At 45.0% G+C, this 27,396-nt stretch overlaps 1 protein-coding gene across 2 annotated transcripts in view; it reads left to right on the forward strand.

The window, feature by feature from the left end:
- Window positions 1-27,396, forward strand: part of Sash1 (SAM and SH3 domain containing 1) — a 170,076-nt gene that overhangs the window by 116,523 nt on the left and 26,157 nt on the right. The window contains exons 1-3 of one of the 2 annotated variants that reach the window (XM_059272761.1): window positions 15,845-16,276; window positions 21,274-21,406; window positions 26,589-26,935. In XM_059272761.1, coding sequence (XP_059128744.1) covers window positions 16,265-16,276; window positions 21,274-21,406; window positions 26,589-26,935 — 492 coding nt within the window. In that variant the 5' untranslated portion in view covers window positions 15,845-16,264. Of the gene's footprint in view, window positions 1-15,844; window positions 16,277-21,273; window positions 21,407-26,588; window positions 26,936-27,396 lie in introns of those variants that run through there. The other variant, XM_059272762.1, reaches the window with a different exon arrangement.

Consider the following 27,396-nt stretch of genomic DNA (forward strand, 5'->3'; position numbering starts at 1 on the left):
TCCGCTCTCAGTCCGCCCTTGACTTTAGGCTTCCATCTATGCCCGATATAGCCAGTCTTTCTGGAACTAACTTTGTCTTTTTAAGATCTTTTTAAAAAAAAATTATATGTTTTTATAAAAAGCCTGATTCTTCCTTATTTTGTATAAGATAAATTCCATATTTTGGGGCACACCCAAGGCCCTGTGTGATCTGGCTTGATCATTTTCTCTGATCTCATCTTTTACCCCCACGCCCAATAACCTTCATTCCAGCCCACACTGGTCCCCATATTCATTACTGAACAAACCTTGGGATTTTCATATTTCTGAGTTTAACCCACACATTTTTTTTTCCTACCTAAAATGTGTCTTCCATTTCCCCCCCCCTGCTGAAAATGCTTGCATTCTTCATGGTGAAGTCCAATTCTTAACTTCCTCTATAAAACTTCCCGTAGCCTCCCACAACACATTTATTGCTTCCCATTTCACGCTTTTGTTGAGCCAGATTTAATACATCAACCCTAAGCAGTTATCCTAGAGTATGAGAAATAATTGTACCTCTCTCAGCCTCCCTGCAAACAGCAGGCTCCTAGAGCGAGGCGGGCATGCTGTGTTCTTTCCTCTGCAGAGAGAGCCCAGCCCAGTGTCCAGCTCGCCTAAGCAAAGCTTCATTTTACCTCGCATTCATCCTCCTTGCTCCTGTCTCTAAGGAGCATGCTTTGGGGGCTTGCTACAGATTGAGTCTTGACTTTGCTTTGTGTCTAAGCAACAAATGATAGTTTATCAGAAGTAAATAACCCCTTTTCACTGCTGTCTTCTTCCCAATTTCCAAAACAAACACTAGATTTCCATTGCCGCTGAAGGACTGTGATTTTGAAAGCCACGCCCCGTTTGCTGATAGACCAGAATGGTACCATTTTATAATAATAAATGTGTCCCACACTCGCCAGCCTTGGGTCTTGAGACTATGAGGTCATCAAAGAACCATGTCCATGGTTTTGAATATGACTCTGGGTCTCTCATCCCAAATCCCAAAGACTAAGAAGTGTATATCATGAACCCAACGCGAATCATGGAGAATAAATACAGTAACTCAAGATGGGTGTGATTCAAACTCAAACTGAGAGAGAAGACAGAGACTCAGCGGTCCATAACGGGTTCTTTAGTATCAAGCCCACTGTGTACTGTCCTGATCAATAAATACCATTTAATCAAGGGCAAGGTTGACTTTGTCCATTCAGAGAAACAGGATTGTTGTCAAACTTCACATACCTAGACTGCAAGCAGCTAGTCTTGAGTCATCTAGGAAAGAAGTTAATGTACAGCCTGCCAAGAAAGCATTATTTCATTGACATTGGCTTGTTGAATCCCTTTAAGAGCGTCCCTGAGAGTCCTCACCTACCTGCAAACTCTGAGAATCGAATGAGTGTTGGAAGCACTGGGCATTTTATCCTCTTGGACATTTCGTCTGGAGCTCTGCATGGACTTGCTTGGAAGCAAGCATAATGCTAGCTCTTCAGGAAAAAGAGAGGCCCCACCTCAACAGAGCTTACCCTTTAGTGCAGATATTAAAATCACATTCATATTTGCACACACAAATCCAGGGTGCCAGAAACACAATTCATTAGTAACTTCTTACCAAACTTTTTCTCTCTACATGGCTCCCAAAATAAATGCACTCTGTCACAGTCTCAAGAAGGGCCATGAATTCCATACATTCCCTCCACATAGAGCACCATCTTCTAGAAACTGTAAAGAACAACTTCTCTTTGTGGGACAGGGGTATAGATGGTGATGGTGGGGCCTGTACTAAGGAAGTGAGTTTACTAAAGCTGTGTGCTTGGCCAGTTGACTTGCTACAGACCCTCACACCCTCTTAATTATACCTCATGTGCAGAACTGTGACCAACAAGCGTTGTCCCTGAAGTTGGCTTCAACTTGGTTGCAGTCCTGACTTGTGTGATTTTGCCCCTTACCCAACTTAATCCTTCCCTGTGTTTTGAAGGAGACTGAAATCGACACCCCCTACCCCCCAATATTCCATCATTATTCTGAAATTGCCTCCATCCCAGGGCCGTTAATGTCAGAGAATTTCCATTGTGATGACCCCCTCCTCGCCCTGCCCCACCATCCCAAATTAGGCAATTTTCAGTTTTCTATCGATTCCTTTCTATACGGAGATGGAAATAGCTCACTGGTCATAGTCGGGAATGCCCAGACCTTGAAAGTCCCAGGGGATCATAAGGCCTTTGTCACCAGACCTCAATGCCTATATTGATGCCTGGCATGCCTCAGGATGTCATTTGCACTGATTTCATAGGCTCCCCTGCCCCCATAGCTGACATGAGATAATTGCGTGTTACCTCATAGTAAGTCCATATGCGCATTCCTAGTTTCTAAGAGTGTAAAGTTCTAAAGATAGTTACCAGGGGAAGTGAAAAATAGCTTTCTCCTCGCCAGAGGAGCATCTGTTCTGTGCTGGATTTCGTTAATAATGAACTTCTGTTGTCCATGTTGGAGTATTTAAAGGGGACTCTGGTTAAGAATTTAATTGTATTCCTTCTTAAATAGCTGAACGTTTACTTAAATATTTTTCTTTTAATTCATTTTAGTAATTTTTTTTTTCTGTTTGCTTCCTGCCAGGTGGAAGGTTATAAGCATTGTCGTTTGGGGCTGTCAATTTTGTGCCTTCAGGTTCAGCTTACCTTTTTGTTAAGAGCACATCTCAGGGACAAGAGAAATGGCTCAGGAGTTAAGAGCCCACACTTCTTCTCCATAGGTCCCAAGTTCAGTTCCCGGTGCCCACATCCAGTGGTTACTGCCTGTAACCCAGCTCCAGGGGATCTGGTGCCCTCTTCTGGCCTCTGCAGGTGTATGCACAGATAGCACACACATGCATGCATAGACACACTCATTTATATAAATAAAAAACAAGTCTAGAAGTCACATTGAATGAATTAAATTAACATTTAGTTAATAAATTATACTCTATTATGTAGTTATTATGGCAGAAGTCTTAGTAAATAATTGATTTTATATTTTCACAAAGCTGATGGATCAGTTGATGAATTGGGTTTGGTGCTCTAACATTAAGGCAAGTTCTTCCTAAAAAAAGCCAAGCTATGCAGTGGAATGTGTTATTTAGATTATTTCAAATAGATTATCATGTGCAAAGCCAAGGCAGTGACAGAGTTGAAGGGCTCATGGAGTGATGCTAACCTGTTTTAGATAAGCACCTTGGTTGTTTCACGTGGCATAAAATGTTGTAGAAAAATTTGGAATCGTGTTTCTGAGGCTGGGGTTTTTTGTAGGGCGAAGAATCTATGGTGAAGTCTGTTGTTTTGTGAAGCAAATCATCCTGTGAGAGGTAACACTCTCACACTTGAGGAGATTTAGAGTCTGAGTCAGGAGATTTCAACGTAAGGGAGTGTTGCGGAGTTAGGACCCGGGCATTATAACACCTCATCTCCGGGAATGCATCTCTCCCTAGCCTTTCATTCCAGCTATAAATATGACTGCTAACCTGGTTTGAGGTTCAGGAGGGCCCTGTGGGCACACTATTTCCAAAAATTTGAGCAACAAGGAGACAAAATGCCAGGCGGCCTCTTCTGAGGATGCTATTTTAAGTGTTGATGGAGGACTCTCAAGGAAGGTCTGCACTAAATATGCCCTCAGTATATTATGTTTGGGGTGGAATCTGTTAAGGCTTTGGAAATGGTCTAAAATTATAAGCCACAGAATTTCAGTGGCTAGGTTTAACTCAGGTGGTTTTGTTGCTTTTTTTGTATATAGCACTAAGGCTAGAACCCAAGGCCTTTTGCATACTTAACGAACACTCTGTCCCTCTGTATCACCCTGGCAGCCCATGGTGTAGGCTGTTCAAAGTTATTTCTTGTGCCCCACTAACAGGCATTGTCTTTAAGCTGGAAGAGTCAGGCTTGATGTTGCAAGAGGGAAATCTATATTAGAACTTTCTAGACCATCATTAGCTATTTTGTTGTGTGCCGAAAGAAAGCTAGAGCACCCCACATAGGTGCTTCATATCAGTTCTGGGAACAAATGACCTGATTTTACTATGGAAAAGAGTTGGATAACCGTGTAACCACACTATACAACTCACTTGTCCTGAGTAGGTTGCATTTTTAGACTTTGGGGGAACAGAGTGATAGCATTTTTCTGTGCATATCCAATGCCCTTTTTAGAATCTAGAGTCTTGACGTTCTGGGTTGAATCTCTCCTCCTCTTCTTCCTCCTCTCTCTCTTCTCATGGGCTTATTTTTTCTTTTTTGAGATGTGTATATGTATGTGGGTGGGGGTTCTATATTGTCCTGGCTTGTCCTTAACTTCTGAGATCAAGCAACCCTCCTGCCTCAGCTCCCAAGTATCTTTGACAACAGGTGTGTGCTCTCTTGCCTAACTTCTAACTGGGCTATTTTCAATGTGTTTATTTTAAATATGTTTGTTTTTTACCAGAGAGAACTAACATCTATAAGTTAATGTTTGTCAAAATGGGATTTTTATATTCAAAAGCATTTAAAGAAAATCATGAACCAATATCATTGGCTTCATCACTTTGGGAAGTAAGACTGAAAAGGGAACTTTGGGTGTCAGCATGTAAATTTACAAAATCTCCCTTCTATAAATAATCCTCAGTTGAAAAATATATGATTTTTATATTTTCACCAATTTGGATGGTTAATGAATATTTATTGGGCACATAAATGATGCATAAAGATCCACATGTATCACAGCTTCAGAGCTGGCAATCCAGGACCCATTTTCTCCAAGAAAACGGTTGGCCCTGTTTCCACTGTCTTCTTTTATATTGTCTTGCTTGATGAGGAGGACATTTAAGAGAGGCTAGATGCAAGGTGTAAAATTCACTTGGGTATCCGAGTGAGTGTGACTTTCTATGGTCTCTACCTGTGTATTTCTTTGCCATGTGAACTTTTGCATAACACTTGCTTCATCCCTAAAAGGTTCAAATTAGCAAGATACCTTATAAGTACCTTATGGCTGAAAACTGGCTCTAATGTTGAAGCTTTAACGTTATAGTAGCTGGTGAACTTGAACATGGGTGGTTGCACCTATGTGTCAGGTCTTCATTTCACCGACAGAAGATGAGTGGACCCATTTCACTTGTAGGATGAACAGGAAGGAAGAGAAACCAGGCTTGACCATAGTTACCAGAGGGCATTTATCATCCAGCTGGGGCAGGCATCCCCCATTCTTTGCTGGGCATTGAACCCTGGGCCTTGTACATGCTGGGCAAGAATGCTACCATAGCATTTAGGTCATTAGCCCTCTTCTGAATCTTTCTAAATGTGACTGTTAAAAAAAGACAAGACAAAGAAGAAGGAGGAGGAGGAGGAGGAGGAGGAGGAGGAGGAGAATTGCTACTGATTCTGGTCTTTTAATACATCTTCAAAGCTTTGAGAAGATTAGTTTGCCTTTTAAGAATAATTTCAGTAAAATTTCGTTTTGTTTAGCTAAGTGAGAAAATACAGGAAGGAATCGTACCCTGTATTTTATCAGGGGCTTTGGAACCAAAGTAATAGCCAAGTAGGACCTTTCCAGTTCCTATTGTAGAAGAAATAGCTCCCTCAGTTTCCACTTTTGAGTGAGATAGGAAGCAAGAGAAATCCTACATATAAGAAGTATTATTTATGTGTTTATCTATCTAGGGATTTAGGGGGAGAGGGAGAAGGAGAGGGAGAGGGAGAGAGGTGTGTTTAGTGCTGTGGTGGATATGTACAGGTCAGAGACCAACTTCAGGCAGTTGGTTCTTGGCTTCTCCCTTGTAAGCCCTGTCCCTCCTGTTTGTGCTGCCCCACTGTGTGGTACTCCAGGCTCCCTGGCCCCAGCTTCCTGGTCATTCTCCTGTCTCTGCCCTCTCATCTTGCTGCAAGAGTGTGGGATTATAGATGCAAGTCACCACCTCTAGCTTTTTATGTGGGTTATGAGCATTGAACTCAGCTCTTACGGCTTGCGTGGTTAGAACTTTTAACTGGATGAGCTACCTCCCTACCCCTGTAGTGAGAGGTTTCTGAGAATTTAAGAATTTGCTCCAAATTCCAAGTGGCTGCAAGCTGAGAGCAGTGGCTGAGAGGACTTCCTGTTGGTCTTTCCCCACTTCCTGTTGTTTACTCAACACTGTCCCCTCCCGTTCCCAGCTTTCTCCCTGGGACCAGGGCCAGAGTCTGAGGCATGTATTTCATGAGTCCCTTAAGATCGCCATGAAGAAGTGAAGTTAGCCAAGAAGGAGGTACTTGCCTCCACCAGCCTCTGGAAGCCAGTATTCACCCAGCGTGGGAGCAGGGCTGGGTAAGCTCAGACGTGAGTCAGACCTGGATCCAGATCCCACTCACTCCCCTGTCAGCTCTGCCGCTGTGGCAGATCAGCTAATCCTATCTGCCCTGTGAGGGTTAATGGCACAGCGCAGTAAATCCCCAATGGATGTCATCTTTTGTTACTCCACGGGAAGATCATCTGTCCTTTTCCATTGGCTGTCACCCTTGAAATGCCCGAGTTCCCCCATAAAATGCTATTTTTGCACATGCCACTACGTGTACATGTCAGTAGCATATTGGAAAAAAACTTAACATACGAATGCCTGCTGACTTTCTCTACTCTTTCCAGACACATGCGCAGTTGGTTTTCTGCCACAGTATGTTTTTGCTCTGTCAGCGGATTTAGGAGGAGGTCTGGTGTGATTTCAGCACCACTTGTGAAGAGTGAGCAGTTAGCTGTGTGGAAATGATCTTACAGGTGGTTGGACTGAGCGTATGGTATGGCTTTCTCACAAGCGGAAGGCATTCTCATCACGGGCCCAAAGATGACCCGAGTTTGGGTTCTCTGCAAACTAACCAGGGACATCTTTGTTTTCATTTGTCGGTACAGTTACAGGAAGTTGGAAGTAGGGCCTGTGACCCCTCCTCCATGTATCAAGGGCCACATGCATACAAATAAAACACAAAGTGCCCAAGTGTGGCGTAACCTAAGGGTATCTATTTGAAAAGAGATTTTTAACTTGATAGCCTTTTAATACAGTTTGGTCTGTTGCTTCTTTATCAGGTTAAACCATATAAAATTAGAGATATCCATGGCTTTTGACCTATACAAACATAGGTTCATTTGTCCAGCCTAATGCATGACTACCAAATGAGATAGTCCACTAACTGATTCTATCGAGTGCAGATATAATCTAATTTGGGTCAGGGCTTGGCATTTTGACTTGCAGTGGCTTTTCCTCCCTTTGCTGGAGGGAGCAACCCCAGGGAGTTTGAAGAGAAAGAGGATGGCCATCATTGTCCGGTGTTATTGATTCGTCACATCTCTGGCCTTCATTAAGTCATTTGCACCAGTGCCAAGCCTTATTTATTGGGCCACAAGGCCTTCTTGTGGTTCATGAACAGGATCCAGAGTCAGGGTCCAATAAGCTGCATCCAGAGCCAGCTCATTGAAGTCATAGGCCGCCCATCGCTTGTTTATAGTGCGTTTGAACTCAGTCATTACAGTCCCCCATTATCCCCAAACTCTCAGAACTACAGTTGGCAACAGACAATGATATTCATTTGGAAAGCAAAACTAAATAAATAAAATGGTGTGGGTGCTGGGGATTGAACCCAGGGCTTTGAACAGGGAAGCAATATTTAACACACCCAAATTCTAATTCCACAGGATAATAGCCGTTGAAAGTATTCCTCTGTTCTCTTCTGTGTCCCACTTTCTCTTCCTTAGGCCATACACCACACCCTCTGATGGGCTGATGTTGTATTGTTAGTTGTATAAAGCTAATAGCATTGCATAATAGATTCCTAAAACTAAGTGATTCATCTCTTGCCCCGTTGCCCATTTGACCCAGTGTGTGGATGAAATAACACCATCTTGAGCATTCCTCTAATGGCCCATTGGGCAAACATTTATTGAGGTTCTACCATACACCAGTCTTTATGCACAATGGACTTGTGGTTGGGAAAAGGAGACAGGCAAATGGAGAGCATGGATGTGGGCCATGGGGAATATACCTATAGATGGCAGGCACATACAGGAAGCTCGTTCACTGCACCCTTAGACGCCTCCCCAGCGAAGGTGACTGATACTGAGTAGTTCTCCAGGAGATAACAGAGAAGTGGGTGTCAGGTAAAGGGAGCCTCAGGGTCAGGCATGGGTAGTAGGAGAAAATGGACTTATGTGTTACGAAGCTTTTTCTCTTTCTTTGTATTTTGACTACCGGGGTAGACATTCTGTTCTCAGTTCCTTCTTATTCACACATATGTTCTGTAACAGGTGTTGGCTTTTTATTTCCTTATGTCTGTAACTTTTAAATTTGGATCACCTGTGCAAGCTCTCTCGTCTTTGAGGTCTCATTTAATTAAATTTATGACCTTATTATTTTAAGTTTAAAAAAAAATGTATGTGTTTGAGTGTTTTGTCTACATGTAAATCCGTTATCATGTATGCCTGGTACCCAAGGAGGCCAGAAGAGGGCATCAGATCCCTTGAAATTGGAATTCCAGACAGTTGTTAGCTGCCACACGAATGCTGAGAACTGAACCTGGGTTCTCTACAGGAGGAGCAAGTGCACTTAACTGCTTACCCATCACTGCAAACCTTAAACATTTCACATGGTGAAACAGCTGGACTTTCCACCTGACTCTGCTACTGTCTCCTGGTGAAGACAGATCAAAAAATTGCATCCGTTTTCCAAAGCTCTTGTGCTCCTTCTCCCTACCCACTTCCTTTTTCCTACTTGTCACATCTGTCATCCTTTTCCCCCCAACTTGAGCATGCTGGGGTGGCTCTCGTCACATTTCCTACTTGCGCTGATGTGAGAAATGTTACTATTTGACTGTGTGCCATGCTCTGTAACAGTAGATTTCCCACTACTCCATCCCCTGCTGAGGTCTTTATTGTGTAGTTCATTTGTGTTTATTGTTGCTATAGCTTGATGGACAGGCCAGAGAAGTGATAGAACGTGGTCTCCATTGAAATACCTGTACTGTGTTTTCTCTCTCCTGAGACGACGTTCAATGCGCCCTGTCACAATTCATGCCCATTGGTTCATGGCAGCAGAGCCACCCTGCCTTTAATTCACGTCTCCGATTCTAGTGAGTTCTAGAGGTCTAATATTGATCAAGCAGCTTCATTATCAACTTTTCACTTTTCCTCCTCTGATTGCCAGTTCCGTTCCCCCTGTTCCCGAGTCATGAAAGATATAGGAGTCATGAGCTTTGCTTCTTTCTAGATTTGTGATTGTGACCGAATTCTCTGGTGTTTGCTAGTCTGGTTTTTGAAAAAGTGGGAGGGAGCCTTTGGTAGTTTGTTTCTTACCTTGAGCATGCAGTGTGTTAAGTACATTCTTTCCTTTGGTTGTGGATAGTGAAATCTGTTTTTCTGGGTTTGAGTAACGTTTTTGGCACAGGAGGCTGTCCATTCTGTTTGCTGTTGTGAGCAGGCCATCCAGTGGTTCAGTGTTCAGCAATTGTGCCCTGATGGTTTGGCTAATTCAGTGACCACAAACAACCTCCTCAATGCTAATGATCTTTTGTTGTTGCTGTTGTTGTTTTGTTTTTTAGATAGGACCCTGGACCCTTTAGTTTGGAACTTGAATCAAAGTTACTTCTTGTTAACTTGATAGACAAACCCAAAATTATGGTAAGGATATATAGATTGTGACTTCAGGAGTGATCTGGGCTCAACTGCTAGCCTGGTGGCAGAGGTGGGTGTCCACACCCTCCCTTCCTCTGTGGTTACTAGATTCCTTAGGTTTTCTGTATTTCTGCATCATCATGCGCCTAGACAAAGTTGTCCAACAGCCCTGTCCTGAGAAGTCACTGTGCCTGAACCATGAGTCAGTAGTCTTGAGATGCCAAAGTTAATGTGACTTTGCAACACACCCAGTCCCCAAGGAGACTTCCCACTTCGGGAATGAACAGTGGGCTTTCCAGCACATGTATGATTGCCCTACTTGGCAGTACTGCTCTGAGTCAGCCTTATCCGTGGCACGGAGCTACATGAGAGCCGGGGGCACTTGAGAATGAGGGGAATGGGTTTTGCTAGAATCTTAAGGGTGCCTCTTATCATGGATGTGCATTGGGTGCACCCCCAGTCTCTCACAAGGGAAGTCTCCTGCTGCTGCGGACTTGCCTGGCTCTTCTTATTTTGATCACTGTGACCGTAGGCTGCTTCATATAAACAGTCCCCTGACCTACACACAGGATGACATCGTGTGGAAATGTCACCCAAGACTTTCCATATGGAAAGAAGTCAGGCCTCTTATTGCCTCCTTTCCACCCACAGGGGAGGAGGAAAGGCCTTTTCTCTGCTTCCAGAGACACTGTAGGTTTGGAGTGGTGGGCTTCTTGTGCCCATTCCCTCCCTAGACTTGGTGACAGGACTCTTGATCTGTTTTTTTCCCTCCTCCTTTGGAAGAAAGAAGACAGCAACATTATTTTAGGGGAGGGGTAAAAGTAATTCCATGTTCTTGAGTCCAGGAAACAGACTAGAGTATGCTGTGGAAGGTAACATACATTTGTGTTCCTTTGGGCCCTCTATTAATTTTTAAAGTTTTTAAAATGAATTAAGTGCTGACAGTCTTTTCCCCGTAGGGGATGGTAATATTACCTCAAATTCCCACATACTTTTTCCAAATAAAAGTCTCCTATAATTATCTTCTCTTCTTCCTCCTCCTCCTCTTTTTCCCCTTTCCTCAAGTTTGGCGACAACTAGTTAATTTGGAAGCTGCCAGAGTGATTATTTCACTGTTGCGTGGTACCTTTGGGAGGAGAATGGAATCTCATCGTTTTTTTCCATCTGCTGACAAAATTCTCCTAATTTTCAGAGGGCAATGATGTCACCCTTTAACAAGCAAAATATTTCTTACTAAACAGATGGGTCTCCTTGCCTGACTTCTTTGTAATCCAGTGGGGTGCGGGGCACAATGTGCATTATGTTTTATGTGGCTGCATGCTTTAAATTGAACAGGATTGCTCTAAACTCAGCGAGACTAATTTTTTTTTTTTTTTTTTTTTTTTTTTTTGTAAACACAAAGATTACCATGATAACAGTGGCCCAAAGGTCCCTATCATGACTGGACATGGTTCAGTCCTCAAGTGTTGGGAAAATCTTGAGTATACCCAGGCAGAGCCAAAATGCAGCCCCAAGGTAGGGAGGGATCCTGAGTGCATCACTTCTTGGACCATGGAGAGAGACCAGCCATGGTCAAGAGATGATGAAATCCAGCTTGGAGAAGAGGAGGGCAGAAGCTGTTGTTGATTGGTGACACATGCTGTTTATAAGGCCACGTCAGCTGGCTTCTGTTTTGTCCAACCAAATAGGGCGAGCATCTGAGGCCAGAGGGGACAAGGAAGTACGTCTTTGGGGCCATCTCAACACTAACCTCTAGGTCATGTAGGAACATGGATGTGGCCCCCCAAACCCATGACAAGAGTTAACCACTCACTAAAGCATGTCTCAATTTTCCTAGCTGAGGGTCATCTTACCATATGCAGATCTCTTCTTCTGTGTCCCAGGGATGATGGCAGCACTCCTGTCCTGTATTAATCATCATCATTTCTGGGCACTTCTCCTCCCTGGACTTTCTCTCTTGTGACGCTTGTAAGTTTAGGGGACTCTTCTTAGTCATGTTGGCATTTCTTGCTCTTCTGAATGCCTTCAGTCCGTCCAAACATCCATCCATCCATCCATCCATCCATCCATCCATCCATCCATCCCAGTCAAGAAATAACTAAGTAGTATCAAGATAGATCCAATTTTTATTTATCCAAGTGGAAAAAAAAATAATGCTCAGGACTGGCAACAGTGAGGGATATAGTTAAGACAACACATTTCTCAGAGCAAGTTGTAATGTGTGTCAAAAGTCTTGCAGATGGACACATTTTTTAAACCCATCCATTCTAAAATCTAATCAGTTCACAGAAAAAGACTGTGTTAGACATGTTAATAAATCTGCTACAGTATATATCCGAGTTGGTTTATGTTTGGAGACATTCAAATGTCTGATGACAGGCGCATTGTTTAAGTAAATAACAACATACTTCTGTGATGGAATGCTGTTGAATCGCTAATGTTTTGGTCTATTCTGTTGGTAGAGTATTTGTTGACATGGGAAAATTTTCTGTAGATGCTTCTTTTAAGAAGTGGGGTTTGAAACAGTTTGAGAAGCATGCATAGAGAGGGCCAGAGTTTCTCTAAAGAAGACCCCAAGAGGCAACAGAGAGAAGAGGTGGGCTCCTCCTCGCTGACAGAGTGAAGTGATGGTGAGGTAGTCAGGTATGGTGTTCAATCCCCTTTACGTCACTGGGATTATATATTTATAATTGTGTGTGTTGTGGGGGGAGATTTGACAGACATAAATCAAAACACTAGCAATTTTTCTGAATATGAGGATACAGGTCATTTCTTCTGTGTGTTTTTGCATTTTGCAGAGTTTTAACTGTTAAATATATGTCATGTGAAACAGATAGTAAATGTTGCTAAAGTATAACTCCGTAAGTGATCATGACTGTGTTCCTTGTCATCGTGAAGTTCAATGAGGGGCCAGTTAATTAATAGAGTCATGAGGGCATGTATGTCAAGTCTCTAGGTCGGTGGTTCTCAGCCTTCCTAATGCGACCACCCTTTAGTACAGTTCCTCATGCCGTTGTGACCCCAAGCATAAAATTATTTCGTTGCTATTTCATAACTGTAATTTTGCTACTGTTATGAATCATAATGTAAATATCTGATATTCAAGGTACCTGATATGAGACCCTTGTGGGGGTTGTGCCCCACAGGTTGAGAACCACTGCTCTAGATAAAGTTGGTCTGGGTTGCTGTGCAGCCACGTAGGCTAAGGCAGTGAAAGGCAAGGCCAGAAGGCCCCCGGATGGGTGGACAGAGCCGTTGTTAGAAGAGGGCCCAGCCAATGCAGTGATGTGTGTGCACTCAAGAGCATGGGCATTTGAGTTGCTCTCAGGAGGATGAGAAGCAGCTGCTCTGGGGACCCTTTCCAGAGTACCCGAGTAGTGGAACAGAGCACACTCAAACTGCGGGGAAGAGAAGGGATGTGACCACACAGTTCTAAACCCACAGCAAGGCCTTTACACCCTGCCTTAAGACCTAGCGAATAGCATAGAATTCAGATGTTCCGAATGTGCATTTGAGCCAGTTTGTACACCTGTTGTGTTCAGGTTGGTTCAAGTTGACTGTGGAGAGAACAAGACTCTCTGAGTTATTTTTCCAGAACCAAGAATCTCCTCGGGCCACTCTAGCCCAGTCTGTTTTTCAGATGTTTGCCCTGATGCATGGTGAAGGCTGGGAGCTGAGGGCTGGGTCTGAGGAGTCTAAACATCTTCATTCCTTGTTGACGACATAAGTATTTATAGGGGCCTTGCAATAGGTAGAGACTCTGGTAACGGATTGCTGTGAACAGGCTCCATGCATTCACAGTCAGGAGACTAGACCAGGTCTCTGTCCCTAGACAAGTTTCCTGTCTTCTGAAAGGCAAATCCACCCACATGGAACCTGATATTATTTCCATAAATACCAGGCTTGGCCTCGGAGAGGTGGGAGCAGAGACATAGAAAGGGATATAAAGAGTCAGCTCTCTTGCTCCTCCTCTTAGAAGACCCTGAGGAGCGGGCCATGGGTGGGTTGGTATAGAGTCAGAAAGCCATCTTCCTTCTACCCTCTTCACAGTGTCCTCATCCATCCAAGCTGAGAAAGTCTTCCATCGATCAGGGCTTCCCACTCTGCCGGTAGCAGGCTTCAACTACAAGGAGCCATCCATTCTTCCACGAGAGAAGTTAACACACACGCCTCAGGCGACCCATTCTTCCCAGTGATGGAAGAGGATCTGAACCCATGCCAGTTCAGAGTCCTGGCTTCTGAGTTCACCTGGCCTTCTCTACGTCTTAGCATCCTGTGCCACCTAAGCCTGATTGTCCACGGGCCTCTAGCTCTGTGACTCTTCCTTGGACAAGAGTTGTGTCCATAGCTCTTAAAAGAGCCATTTGTAAGAATAAAGTGGACTCTGATAGAACTCCAGTCAGTAACAAATAGAAGATGCAGAGGTAACAAATACGACTGAACTCCAGGAACACCGTGTTTCCAAACAACAACACTCTAAGGTAAATGTCTTCAAACTGAAGATGCATTTAGGAATCCTAGGACCATCATCAGCTAAGATCACTTACTTTGAAGTGAAAATCAGCTTGTTCTGATACTAGAGGCCACACTCTCTCCCAGGTAGAGGGTAGTGCAGAGGCAGGAACCATAGGGTCCCACTTTCTGCCTAGTCCTTTCTAGTTGGGAAAGGGGTCTTGCCTGAACGTACTTCACGGAATGAGGGAGTGGTATTTGCAGAATGTCAGAGTTAATAGTACTTCAGCCAAAAAGCGCCTGCTACGGCCTCTAGTGTGTGTGTGTGTGTGTGTGTGTGTGTGTGTGTGTGTGTGTGTGTGTGTCTGTCGCCGAAATGTTGGTGACAGGTGGTGAGGCACCGAGTGTGTGGGAATTGGCGTGTCATATAGGGAGCTGGACAATACAGGAAGCTATGGTGAGTCCTTGTGGGAGGAGGAAGAGGAAGTGTCATAAAGTACAAGAGATGCTTCTGGGGCTGAAGACGGGGTGGAGGGGCGTGAGGTTGATTCGTTTCTAAAGAAGGAGGTCTCTGGTGGGGCAGAGAAGAGAAGCAGGTGAGGTGCCCAGCAGAGTGGGAAGATGGACTGACAGTCCAATTCGTAAACTGGAGACTCGGGGCAAAGCATGGCCTTCCTCTTGTGAGCTTTGGGCCTCAGTTCTTTTTTTTTAAATTTAATTTAATTTTTTTTTCACTTAAGTAAGCCATGAACCTCCTCCAAAAAGACCCTCTGCTCTTTTTGTTTGTTTGTTTCCAAGACAGGGTTTCTCTGTGTAGCTTTGGAGCCTGTCCTGGAACTCGCTTTGTAGCCCAGGCTGGCCTCAAACTCACAGAGATCCGCCTGCCTCTGCGTCCTGAGAGCTGGGATTAACGGCGTGTGCCGCCACTGTCCAGCAACCCTCTGCTATTTTAAGGAGGCAATAGTTGGCACTCCTTGGTGAACTCCAGGCTGCTAGGTATTTTATTGGTGTTGTGTGCTAGCCTATAAAGAGATGGACAAGAAGGAGCCCCACGATGGAAGAGATAGCTAGGCATGAATGGTGTAAGCGGCACAGTGGGAATAAATGACTTAACTGAGTGAAGTTAGCCGTGGAAAGCCAGATAGGAATGGCACCGCACGTCATGGAGACTTCTTTATATGGGTTTTCAGTTCTGTCTTGTTTAGACCATGTTCTGTTGAAATAACAGCATGTGCCTGGTGCTCCCCAGAGACCCCCGAGAAAATTAAATGATCATCTTGTGACATAGTCCTTGGGCTTGCTGTTCTAGAATGCACGGGAACTCAGCTGCCCCGAAATGACTGTTGAAACAATTTGGGAAGACAGTTTTAGAAGCCTTGGGGAAGGGGAAATAGCCTACGTTTGCTCTGGCAGTTAAAAATGGGGCGAGGGGGGTGGGTGGGAAGAGCGTGGAGAGAGAGAGAGAGAGAGAGAGAGAGAGAGAGAGAGAGAGAGAGAGAGAGAGAGAGAGAGAGAGAGAGAGAGAGAGAACGAGAACACTCAGGGAGAAAACCACAATCATTAAACCTTACAATAGTAGTTTCAAAAATAGCCCTGGAAAGGTGTCTCCTTTCAATCGAGACCACTCCCTTCAGGGAACGTTCGGAGCCCCATCTGCAAAACCGATCTGTTTTAGAGTTCAGTCACTCGGAAGGGTTAGTCCTCTGTCCTGGATTTGCTCAGATTCTCGCGTTTTTTTCTTTCTTTCTCTGGAATTCCATAGACAGTAATTAAGGAACTGGAGGCCAGCAGGAGGTCAGGGAGCCTTCCTCAGTGAAAACAGGGATTGTTGGCCATGCACAACACTCCCTTTTTTCCTTGTGGTGAATAGGAGATTTGCTTAGAGCTGATGACTTATGCCTTTCTTACAAGTTATACAGTTAGCAAGCGACTGGGGAATCAGGCAGCAGGCAGAGAGAGGCTAATTGAATCCAGTCAGTGTCCTGGTGCTCTTCTTTGGATGTTGAGCTGTGACTGGGAGAGCCTGCCCGATCATGTAACTGCAGAGAACATGTTCGCAGGAGTGCCTGGTCCGACGTGGAGATAGCAGGACTGACGGACCAAGAGTGAGATTTGCTCCGAGTGGGAGGGGGGAAGGGCTACCTACTGCACCTTTTGCCAAACTGCCCCTTACGCCTGCTAAATGCCGAAGCCGGTAAGTTGATGAATGCTTTTTTTGTGTGTGTGTGAAAGGAAAACTTTTCTGTTGCTTCAAGAAAAAGGCTTTCTGCTCGCTCCTGCCGAGGATGCAACTTTCTTGGCTTCCTAAGTTTCTCTAGATCTGTCCATCTCCCCCTAGCTGCTTCCCTGCCTTCTCGCCCAGCGGGTTCACTCAGTTACCATACGTAACTCTTGGAGAATACTAAATATTATTTTGAAAATATGAAAGAATTAGCAAGTGCAGGCTGGAGCCACTCTGCGCGTTGGGCTGACTCTGTATGAAGGGCTTAAATCCAGACAGATTTAGCATTGTGTTCAGTAAGTAAGAAAGATTAATTGGCTTTCTTCTCATAACTTTTAGAATTGATACAGTGACAGCCTGGCAGTAGGAAGTTGAAGTGTCTATGTCTTCTCATGGACTGGGTTCAAACAAAACTATTGTGTGACTTCCTCAAGCAAATATATTTGCAGTTGAAAACTACTTCTCAGAAACGTGTCTGTATTGTATGATGTTGTATAGCTCTGGGGGAGATAGACGGACTGGTTTTTCTGATTGTTAACTGTGACGGTGTGTCTCGGATTTGGAGCCGGGAGGCAAGAGGTAACCCTGTGCTCAGGATGGTCTCATATGGTTCTCCCCAAGGATCTGGTTATTCCCTGCGAGTATGGATTAATATTTATTCCAGCACATTTGTTGCTACTATGCCACTAAAGTTTCGGAAACCACTAATTCTGTACATCATAGATGGGAGAACTATTTGTTATGAGGTCCCGTGAAGTATCTGTTTCAGGCTGCAGTGACAGGCTTAGGCTGAGCAGTGAGGGGATGCTTTTAGAGTGCACCAGCACACAGACCTTCTTATTTACAGATGTGATTAATTTTGGTTCCCCTTTTCCGATCATCTTGCGTGTAGTTGTGTTATAAAAAGTTCTCCACGCTGGCTCCCTGGCTTTTCCCATTAGAGCATCACAGATGTGTCAAAGGATGCACTTGTTCCAAGAGAAGCTGGGGAGAAAGGAGGCTCCACCCTCCTGTCCATGCCAAATGGCCCCATAGACTCCTCACTCAGTGCCTAACAGCCGAAGGGTGTGCTATCTCTTTAAAGCAGCTATAGTTCTGTGCCTTGGCTTGGTCAATTTGTTATGGTTTAAAACTGTGGAGCCAGCTGTCTGCAATCTGATGTAATGTTGCCATGGAAACCAGAAATGAAACACTTAAGCATTCACCACAGAATTACTACATATAGCATTAGCCAAAGTAATTAAAAGTTGAGCCATATGGGTTTTCTGGTGGAAAAATCTGCAGCAGAAAGCTTAGAAATGAAATGTTTCTGTTTATAATACTGTAAAGGCATTTTGCACATCTTTGGTGGGATCATGCTTTTTTTCTCGGGCTGGTTTGGGATGGGGTGGATAAAGCTGACGGACTTCGCCTTCTTGTCTATAAGATGATCAAGCTGAAGTTTACTTTAGTGAACTTAAACTAGCTCAGAGGTGCAGGGGTACAAAGATGGGAGAATGTTTGAGTATGTGCGAACATATGCTTTTTAAGTTTTTGTTTTGGTTTCTGTAGATCTGTGTTGGTTATGAGCCTATTTCTTAGAATCATTTATATACAAACCCCCTTTAGGTAGGAAGGTTTTTTTCCCCCCAAATACTTACAATATTTATTTTCTGCCTATCAAGACTGTTTTTAAAAAATGTTTACATTTTAAAAATTATATGTACATATTTTTAGTGATTCTTAATTTAAAAGGTTCTCAAACTCCCTTTTATGATAGTCAATTTCTTGAATAAAAGGGATAATGTATATATATGCATATATAATATACATATATATTAAAAACATACTCAAGTTTTCAGCATTTAGAAAGTAACACATGGTTATTTGAAAGAAGAAATATACACTGAAGAATTTATTACTCAGTTTAGAAGAAATGCAGTCACTTGTGTCTTTATATTAAAACAGCTGGAGAGATTTTTTTTTTAACTAATATGTCATAAGTTTCTTCCCTGGGACTCAAAAGGAATCCAGAAATTGACTCTCCCCATCAATAAAAATTGTCTTGAAGACTCCCAAGCTGACTACAGAGGAATCTTTTAATTAAAAAGAAAAACGTACAAGTATCCATTTCTTCAATGGCCTGCCTTGTCAACCTGCCTAGGGCCCAGAGCGTGACATGACAGAGGAAGTCCATTGTTGTCGTGGCTTGAGATGTGCGAGTGGCCGACACCTCCAGAACCTCCACTGACTTAGAAAAATAGAAATAGCATCAGTTTAAAGTTCTCAGGAGCTCATGTTCCTCAAAATGTAGGTAGACCATGTGACAGATTGAGGAAGTACCTGGACTGTGTTATTCTTCACCACAGTGAATGCAGGCCGACGAGAGGAAGGCTTCGATGAGGGAATGTTGGCTTTCAGTCCCATGTCCTGATGTGACTATTTTTATTTCTTCCTGGAAAGTTCATGCAAATGTACCTTTTCTGTGCATGGCTTGTGTCTCTGTAGAAGAGTTTTTGTGTTACTGATTCCTACATTCCAGTACTTTCTATGCACTCAAACGCTCACCCTCCCCAGTACACAAACCATCAACAGCTCACTACCAACAAATTAGCTATGGAACATATTTACATGACCGGTTTTTAATCTCATAATCTAGCTTCCTATCTCTTAAGTTCAAACAGTTGGTGCTTATTTCAACCTTGACTTGACTCTGGAATTTATTATAATGTCAAGGCAAGATACCTCGCCTGGTTTTGTTTGTTTGTTGTTTGAATATACAGAAGCCTTGTATAATAGAAGGTTAATTCTTCCGCTTGAGTTGCTGGCAATGGGAGGCTGCAATATTTTGAAACGTTTGCATGAATTCAGTGCACCGTGGATTACTGAGGTGCTCGTGACCCAGAATGAGGGTAACCAAGTTCTCATGCCTCTGGTTGGCCACTCTGACCATTTCAGTTCATTACATGTCAACAAAGTAGAATGAAATTTAAACCAGATGTTATCATTTTGTATTTGGAGCTAAGCTTACTATTTTAACTTTTTTTTTTTTTACCTTTTGAACTAAGTGCATTAACTGTAATTGTTCAGCATAACCGTCCCTTTTCTTTACTGAGATAGGGAGTAGGTTCCCATTTTCCTTCTAGTCTGCCAAGTAGATAGTGGGCAACTTTTTTTTTTTTAAGATTTGTTTATTTTTATTTTATGTGCATTGATGTTTTGCTTGCATGTGTCAGGGGGTTGGTGTGTATGCCAGATCCCTTGGAACTGGAGTTACAGACAGCTGTGAACTCCATGTGGGTGCTGGGAATTGAACCCGGATCCTCTGGGAGAGCAGCCAGTGGTGTTCTTAACCACTGAGCAATCTCTACAACCCGAATCTGCAGGCAGTGTTTTCCTAGGAATTTTAGAGAAGTTGGATATAGATACGGACGCACTTCACAGAATGGACGACTGAGGAATATTCCAGTCTGGTGATTTGCTGGAGTCTGTACTAATTAATCATCAGTGAGTGAACTGTTCACAGGTAGTCGACAGGAATAAAGTACAGTGGCTCCATGTTGTGATCCCCAAGGCAAGGAGGTGGCAGAAAATGGGTCAAACTTATTCAGAGGAGAGTACTATCATGCTGAGAAAATTATCTGTGCCCTCCCAGCATGCACCATTTCTGAGTAATCCACATGGTCTCCGTCTGTCTTCTTTTGTGACATTCTTTGCCAACACTTATTTACCTATTTTATTGCCTATAAAATTGAGATTTAGGGAGAGATTTTCTTGGGGGAAGTCCCCTCATTGGTCTCGGATTGGAGATGTGGTTTGTTTGTTTTCTTTTGTTGGGGGTGGGTGGGTGGGTTGAGTCATCTCTCTCCTTGAGAATTGCACGGAAGACATGAAGGGATGCTGTTGTCAAGATGTGCAGGATTAGCTGGACCTACTCCCTGGCTGCATGGAGTATGCTAAGGCTGGGGTGCTCCCAAAAGGCCGGAGCACCCAGCCGGGTGGTGCAGTGTGTAGCTCACGCTCTGGTGGGAAACTCCCTTTGCTTTTTCACAGTTTCAAGAGATACAGTAGAGGAAGCTGCATGCTGAATGTCGGAATGGACTTGGAAACGAAGCCCTCATTCTGTTCACAAGGAAAGGATTGTTTTTAGCCTGGGTCACTGCTATGGAGAGAGAATTTTTTTTTTTCTCCCCTCTGTAACGTTTGATACTTGAGGGAAAACAGCTGGGCCAGCGCACACTTGAGTCGCTGCAGAATGGAATGGGATGCTAGGGAATATGGACTGTAGTGTACGGTTGTAAAGGTCAGCTTTTTCCCTTGTCTCTCTGGAGGAATGTGGGGCTGTCCTCAGCCTTGCCTCGTGAGCCCTCAGAAGGAGCCGGGGGAGGCGGAAGGGACAGCTGTGATGTGGCAGGCAGTTAGAACAAATAGGAAAGAAGGGTGGTTTTTTTTTCTTCTTTCTTTCCTTCTTTCTTTTCTTTTTTTCATTACTTCCCCTTTTCTGCCTGCTGGTTTTGATTTTGGGGGGGAAGGGGGGTGCTGGAAAAAGTCAACAAAATTTTGGTTTGGAGAAGTGGTTGATGACCACGTTCAACAGCAAGTCCCGATGGGCCAGACAGAGGAGAGCCTGGCCCAAACCACAGCAGCGTAACTGGAATTACAGGGCCAGCTTGAGGAGAAAGTCCTGCTGGACTTGGCTTGAAAGACACAGGGAGCAGGATGATGGGATGGACCCCCCCCTCCCACACACACCCCATATGGTAGTCAATGCCAAGAATGTGTACTTTGTCCCTAGGACTGAATCTCTGCTGAATTGGGCCATCTGAGGGTATGCGGGGTTTTGTAAACCTGTTGGGTAGATTTATTGATATCCCAAGTTTGGCGGCAGAGCTGTGGATGGTTGGCCTTGGCTGACAGGCCAGCCATGCCAGCCGGGAGGGCACAGCTCTGGAGCAATTAACTGATTAAGTGTTCCTCTGTTTCTTTGCCAGTCAAGAGAACAATCAGATGATGAGACCGAGGAGTCGGTGAAGTTTAAGAGGTTACACAAGCTGGTAAACTCTACTCGAAGAGTCAGAAAGAAGCTAATTAGGGTGGAAGAAATGAAAAAGCCCAGCACTGAAGGTAAAAAGGGGGGAGGGGGTTGAGGGGTGAGTGGGGGCAGGGAAACGGCAAACCCCACCCTGGTTCTTTCAAAAGAAATCACTTTGGGTCGGATTTTCAGTAGAAACAGAATATGATTTCAAGTAGGAAATGAAGTGAGCTCTGGCTGAGGCTGACAGGGTTGTCTCTGTGCCCAGCAGGGCAATGCTCAGTGTTATGGAATGAAGGATCCTGGTGTCCAGTATTTTGGGCACTTAGTAATTCCAGTGTGACAAAAGATGGGAAATGGCTAGGGTCGGATGATAAAATCTGAAGGTGTGGTGCAGCTTTAATTACGAGCTCATGTTGCCATAAATAAGCCTGTATGTTCTCAGCATAGACTTCTCTGGAGTTTGTGATGCCGTGTATCTCATGCAGATTTGATACACCGTGCATCCATCTTGCAAAGCCACCTGACAGTCGAAGCACTTAATATCCCTTCAAAGCCTCGGGGCTGCTTTGTTCTTCGAGGAAACAGTCTCAGGTCTCTATTCACAAGGGGCTTTGAGGACCTTCAATTCTGAGGGGATCCTTAAGAGCTGCCTGGGAAGATGAAACAATAATGTCAATGGAGACATCAAATGGGGAGCATCAGGATGAACAGGAACCTTTGAATTATAATTATGCTTGTTTAAATTATGACCTTCTTCATTTCCACTTTTAGTAGTATGCATAAACTATATAAAAATCTACCCCCCAAAAGATCAAATAAAAGCTTAGTATTCCTGAATGTTGTAGCATACAGCAAGAGGCCTACAATCCTAGTAGTCCTGAGCCTGAGAGGGGAGCTCTGTGGGTTACATAGTGACGCCCTGTCTTACCCCCACCCAGCTATGAGATTTTCTTGTTTATAAAATGGTAGTGAGTAAATTGGGAAAATAATGGATTGCTTTAGTAAGAAATAACATTACTTGTGAAAATATGTTTATGTTACGAGGAATTTCAGATTTTAACATGTGGGTGTTAGAATTATTGTTATAGAGGCCTTTTTGATCTTTGTAAACAAAACCAAGTTGTACCCAGGAAACTGAATTTCCTCTTATTTTCAAAGATTAGGGCTTCTTGCTACTATTGATGCTTTCTAGTTCTGTTTGTTGTTGTTTGTTGATTTAATTCTTTAGGATAAAATTGAAGATGCTGGTAGCTGTAAAAGAATGGGGGTGGGAAGGAAAGGGGGGTTGGCAAGAGACATAAGCTTGATGGATAACTTCATAAATGTGGATCTAACTTGAATTCTGTGTGAGTGTTTGTTGGTATAGTAATTCTGTTCATATTTGAATATAATGTCAGTTTCTATTTGGATGTTTTAATACCTATCTGTTGGCCAAGGTTTCCACTGTGCAGAATTTACCAAGCTTTTCTCACAGCATGGCAGGCCTTACTGAAATGTGAAAACAGGGGAGAAGCTTGGACTTTGGTAGAGAACCGTGCATTCACTCACCAAGTGTGCGTGGTCAGGCGAACTTCATGCCGGCGCCCAAATCAAATCTCAGTTATGACAGTCAGAGTCGTGGGGCTTGTCCACACAGTGAGTGACACACTTTGTACTGAGCCCAGTTAACCAACCAGGCAGGACTTGGCCTGTGGCAGCCTTCATGCCAGAATAGTATTTTATATATCTTGAAATAACCAAATTTGCGGAGTATATCAATTCACCTATGTTGGGGGTGGGGGGAATGGCAAAATACCAAAAGAGGCAATGGAAGGTCAAAAGTGACCCACCTTACACAGTTCTAGCTATGAAGTCATCTGAGTGTGGAGGGGCCTCACAGATGAAGACAGGCTGAATGAATTCAAGTTGCAAGCCTTGCTCGTGTGTGTGTGTGTGTGTGTGTGTGTGTGTGTGTGTGTGTGTGTGTGTGTGTAGCTCAGAGTATCTGCTTCCAGCCCTCACGTGACCACTGTCTCTGAGGTTCCTATTGGCGGAAGAACCAGGAGGTGGGATAGGCTAGTTGAGTTGCGAGTCTCTTCCTCAGTGCCCGTAGACTTACAGAGATTTGAAGGCCGCACGGATGGCCTGCACGCCTGTGCCAATGCTAAGGCAAATAGTAGTCCTTTATTGAGATGCATTCTGCGTACGCGGCACTCTCCCCCACATTGAGAATTGATGTTGCCTTTTAATATGCCATCTCTGGAATACCCATCAGAGGCAGGCACTTACTCATTTCACCAGTAAGGAGACTGAGATTAAAGAAGCCAGGAACTTCCTCAAGGTCACTCAGCCAGCCAGCCGGACTTCCTCAGCATATCACACCCCCCCCCCCAACCCCGGACATTGTACCACTCCTGAGAACTAGTGACGTTAGAGTCCCTCACCTGGTCTTCCCCCACCCTGACTTTCCAGGTATATCCCGACACAGCAGCCCTGGATAGTCTTAAACACAGGCTGAGTTTGTGTCTCTGGTCTGCCCATGTCTGTGTGTTGTCTGTAGAGGTAGATGGCATTACCACTCCCCAGAGTACAGGAGCACTGATAAGCCAACACAGGACCATCAGCTCCTGTGTGGTGCCTTTCAGCAAATGAGGAAGCTCCAGGTGTCTCTTTTGTTAGCACTTACAGTAACCGGATTGGGTATTACGTAAAGATAGGTAGGTGTTGTAACAGAGGAGGCTCAGAGAGGTCCAGATGCCCAGGGTCCCAGAGCTATGGCTGAAGGCCAGAACTTGTGGAAAGCTGTATCCTTGTGGTCTCACACCCTCCTGTTGGAAGCACCCTTCCTGGGTGTTCTGATCTCAGCTGCTTTAAGATAAATTCCGCTGTGAAGCAGGTTGCACAGTGTGCAGAGGGAGAGCTCACCTGGGTCTCCGCTCCTGCCATAGCAAAGCTGTTCCTGTAGAAGAATGCTGTGTTCAGGGAGCCCGGGTCAGGGCTTCTGGGCTGCCTCTCAGACATGGACAGAATAAAGTTCACTGTGCACAGGCCTGCTCACAAAGGCTGACGCAGCCTCTTCGGAGGCATTTCCATATTCCGCTCAAAGCTCCTTACCAGGCACTGCCTTTCCAGGCTAAGGCTGCACATGTCACCAACATGTGTGTCCCAGATAGTGCGAGGCCCAGTTGTGACAGAGGTGTTGAAACTGCTTATGGCTATCTGGAAAACACTCCAGAAGATGTTCAGACCATGGATGAGTAGCAGGTCCTGAGAATACTGGGCAAAGCCCACCAGGCCCCCATGGAGCCTTTCAGGACCAATTATTTGAGAACGCCTGTGGGACAGGAAAACTCCGCCAATGCTTTCCATGGATCTGTGCCACCTGGAGGGCTTAACATGCCCTTGTTCATTCACTGTGGGGCTACCTCTGCCACGAGGCTGGCCTCCAGTCTTAGCCCAATTGCTTCTTCCTAGAAGCAAGGCACACTCTTTAGAAGTAACTATATTTACTGGGGAAAAAAATAAGTACCATTGGTCTCCATACCTATTAGGGCATCTGGAGGAGGGAGCAGGAAGCAGCTCTCATATTTGTGTACCGTCTGTGGTCGAGCTAAATCCTGTCCGAGCCCGGCCCTTGCCTTAAACTACCCCCAAAGCTCCTCACACAGTTCTTTAGTGAACCTGGGACTGGGCATCGTGTTGATCTCTCCTTCTTCCCTTGCCCCGTCCTTCTCTACCACTCCATTCTGCCCACGAAGGTGGAGTTGGTCCTAAGTGGGATTTCATAGCAGAGTTCTTCTGTAACTAATAGCCATCCAGTTAGAGAAGGTAGCTGTTTTTAGAATCTTCTAGAAGTGGGTGCCATTTTTGCCACCTCCTCTCTCTTTTTCCCTGACACTTCACCTCTCTCTGGCACCCTTGGCACAGCTGGTGTGTACAGTGCTGTCCTTGTGTTCCAGGGAACTCTGGATTTTTTCCCCCCTCTCCCCCGTTCAGCTGGTAGAAAGCAGCGAGGCCCCAATGTTTCCTTATAATGAAGGGATACAGCCAGTTGGGATCACTACACCCACAGCTTGACCTACTTCTTCCGTCACATCTGTTCACAGAAACACATGCTGAGAAGAACTTGGCTCTCTCCTGCCCGCCCGTCCAGGCCTTTCCACTCGGCTCCTCCAGAGGGCTTGGCTCGCTACCTGGCCCCAGAGAGAGCTTCAAGGCCTGGAAGCCTGAGCCCAAGTGGAACACTTAGTGAGCTGCTTGCGTGTCAAGGCCCTTAAATGCCCTTGCTCTTTCCTCCGGGGCTGGGTGGATGGGGCTATCTGGCTGGGATCACTCAGTTCCTCTGGCTTTTTGTATTTGGCCAGTCAACTGGAGATCATTTGTCAATCACATTTGCAAGTATAACCCTTTACGGTGTTTTCCCCACCCAAACTCTCCTGGAGATTTAATCACTTAAATGGCATATGTACCAATAAAAAAATATCGTGTCTGCCACATGGCATTCATCACACTCCAACTCTAAAAGCCTCCAGAGCCGACATAAGGAGGGCCTTGCAGGATGGGGAAGACTGAGCCTGGCTTCTGAGGCTTGCTCTTACAAACCAGGGTGGCAATTATCTCGAAATGCTAACGCATACCATGGTAACGGCGGGCTTTGGTTTTGTAAATGGCATTTTTTAATAGGTCAAGGAAGATGTTGGTCTACAAACTTGTTTTGGAGGAGGAATTAAAGATATCAGAAGTTTTCCCCCACCTTGACCTATAGTACTAGGGTTTAAATGTAAAGCTGGACAAGTCCTCTCTAGAGTTGAGCTATCTCTCTTTTGGTTTGGTTTGGTTTTTGGAGTCAGGGTCTCATGTAGCTTAGGCTGGCCTTGAACCCTGTATTTAGCAGGGGATGACATTGGACTCCTGATCCCCCTGCTTTCCACTTGTCACGTGCTGGGCTTGTAGTCAGGAACAAGCTTTTACTTTGAGTCTCGCTACGTTGATGGGGTTGGTCTTGAACTGGCCCTCCTCTGTCCTCCCAGTAGCTGGGATTACTGGCCTGTGCCACCACATCCAGTGCTCACACATGTTTAATGTTCCGCTTCCTTGAAACCATGCAATGCAGTTTGATTACCTTCTTTATTGCGTATGCTTTGACACACGAATCGTGTTTGTGAAGAAGATCATAGTGTGGGCAGGGGGAATATTACCATTAACTGTGTGAGCTAACTTGTGTTTTACAGGGACAGACACATGTCTATGGGACAGTCATTCACAGGCGACCTTGTGTTGATTCCCTTCCAGGTGGAGAGGAACATGTGTTTGAGAACTCCCCAGTCCTGGATGAAAGGTCCGCCCTCTACTCTGGAGTGCACAAAAAGCCATTTTTCTATGATGGCTCCCCTGAGAAGCCTCCAGAAGATGATTCAGAGTCTCTCACCCCGTCTCCATCATCTAGCAGCCTGGATACTTGGGGAGCTGGCCGGAAGTTGGTCAAAACCTTCAGCAAAGGGGAAAGTCGGGGCCTGATTAAGCCCCCTAAGAAGATGGGGACATTCTTCTCCTACCCAGAAGAAGAAAAGGCCCAGAAAGTGTCCCGCTCCCTCACCGAGGGGGAGATGAAGAAAGGTCTTGGGTCCTTGAGTCATGGGGTAAGTACTGATGGTGTTTTCTTCTATGACAACCATCGACGTAGGCACCACTTTCTGGTGTCCCTGGAGGAGGTTCAGAGTGTCCGTAAGCAAATCCGCTTGAAGAAAACGGATACGAATTACTCCTGTTCCAGAACTTTTCTCTGCCAGCGGCCCTCCAGGAAAGGAGTAAATGGCACCACCTGTGACCTGCTGCCCCGGCCGAAGCCCAAGGGGGGCGGCGGCGGCGGCGGCTGTGGCTTCCCTGGCAGGAGGGGCCGAGGGCGCACCTCGGTCAGCGAGTTCAATATCACCTACGTGGTGGAGCGGAGTCTCTACAGCCACCTGAACCTGACCCAGCTCGTGCGTCCTGCCTCAGACAGGACGCTGAGCAAGGCTGAGAAGCAGGACCTGAGGCGGTGCTTGCTGGAGGAGGATGAGGAGGCGAAGAGGAAGTGGGCTGCCACGGTGGACCGCTGTAC

The sequence above is a fragment of the Peromyscus eremicus genome, chromosome 8b (genome assembly GCF_949786415.1).
Source record: "Peromyscus eremicus chromosome 8b, PerEre_H2_v1, whole genome shotgun sequence".
Lineage (NCBI taxonomy): Eukaryota > Metazoa > Chordata > Mammalia > Rodentia > Cricetidae > Peromyscus > Peromyscus eremicus.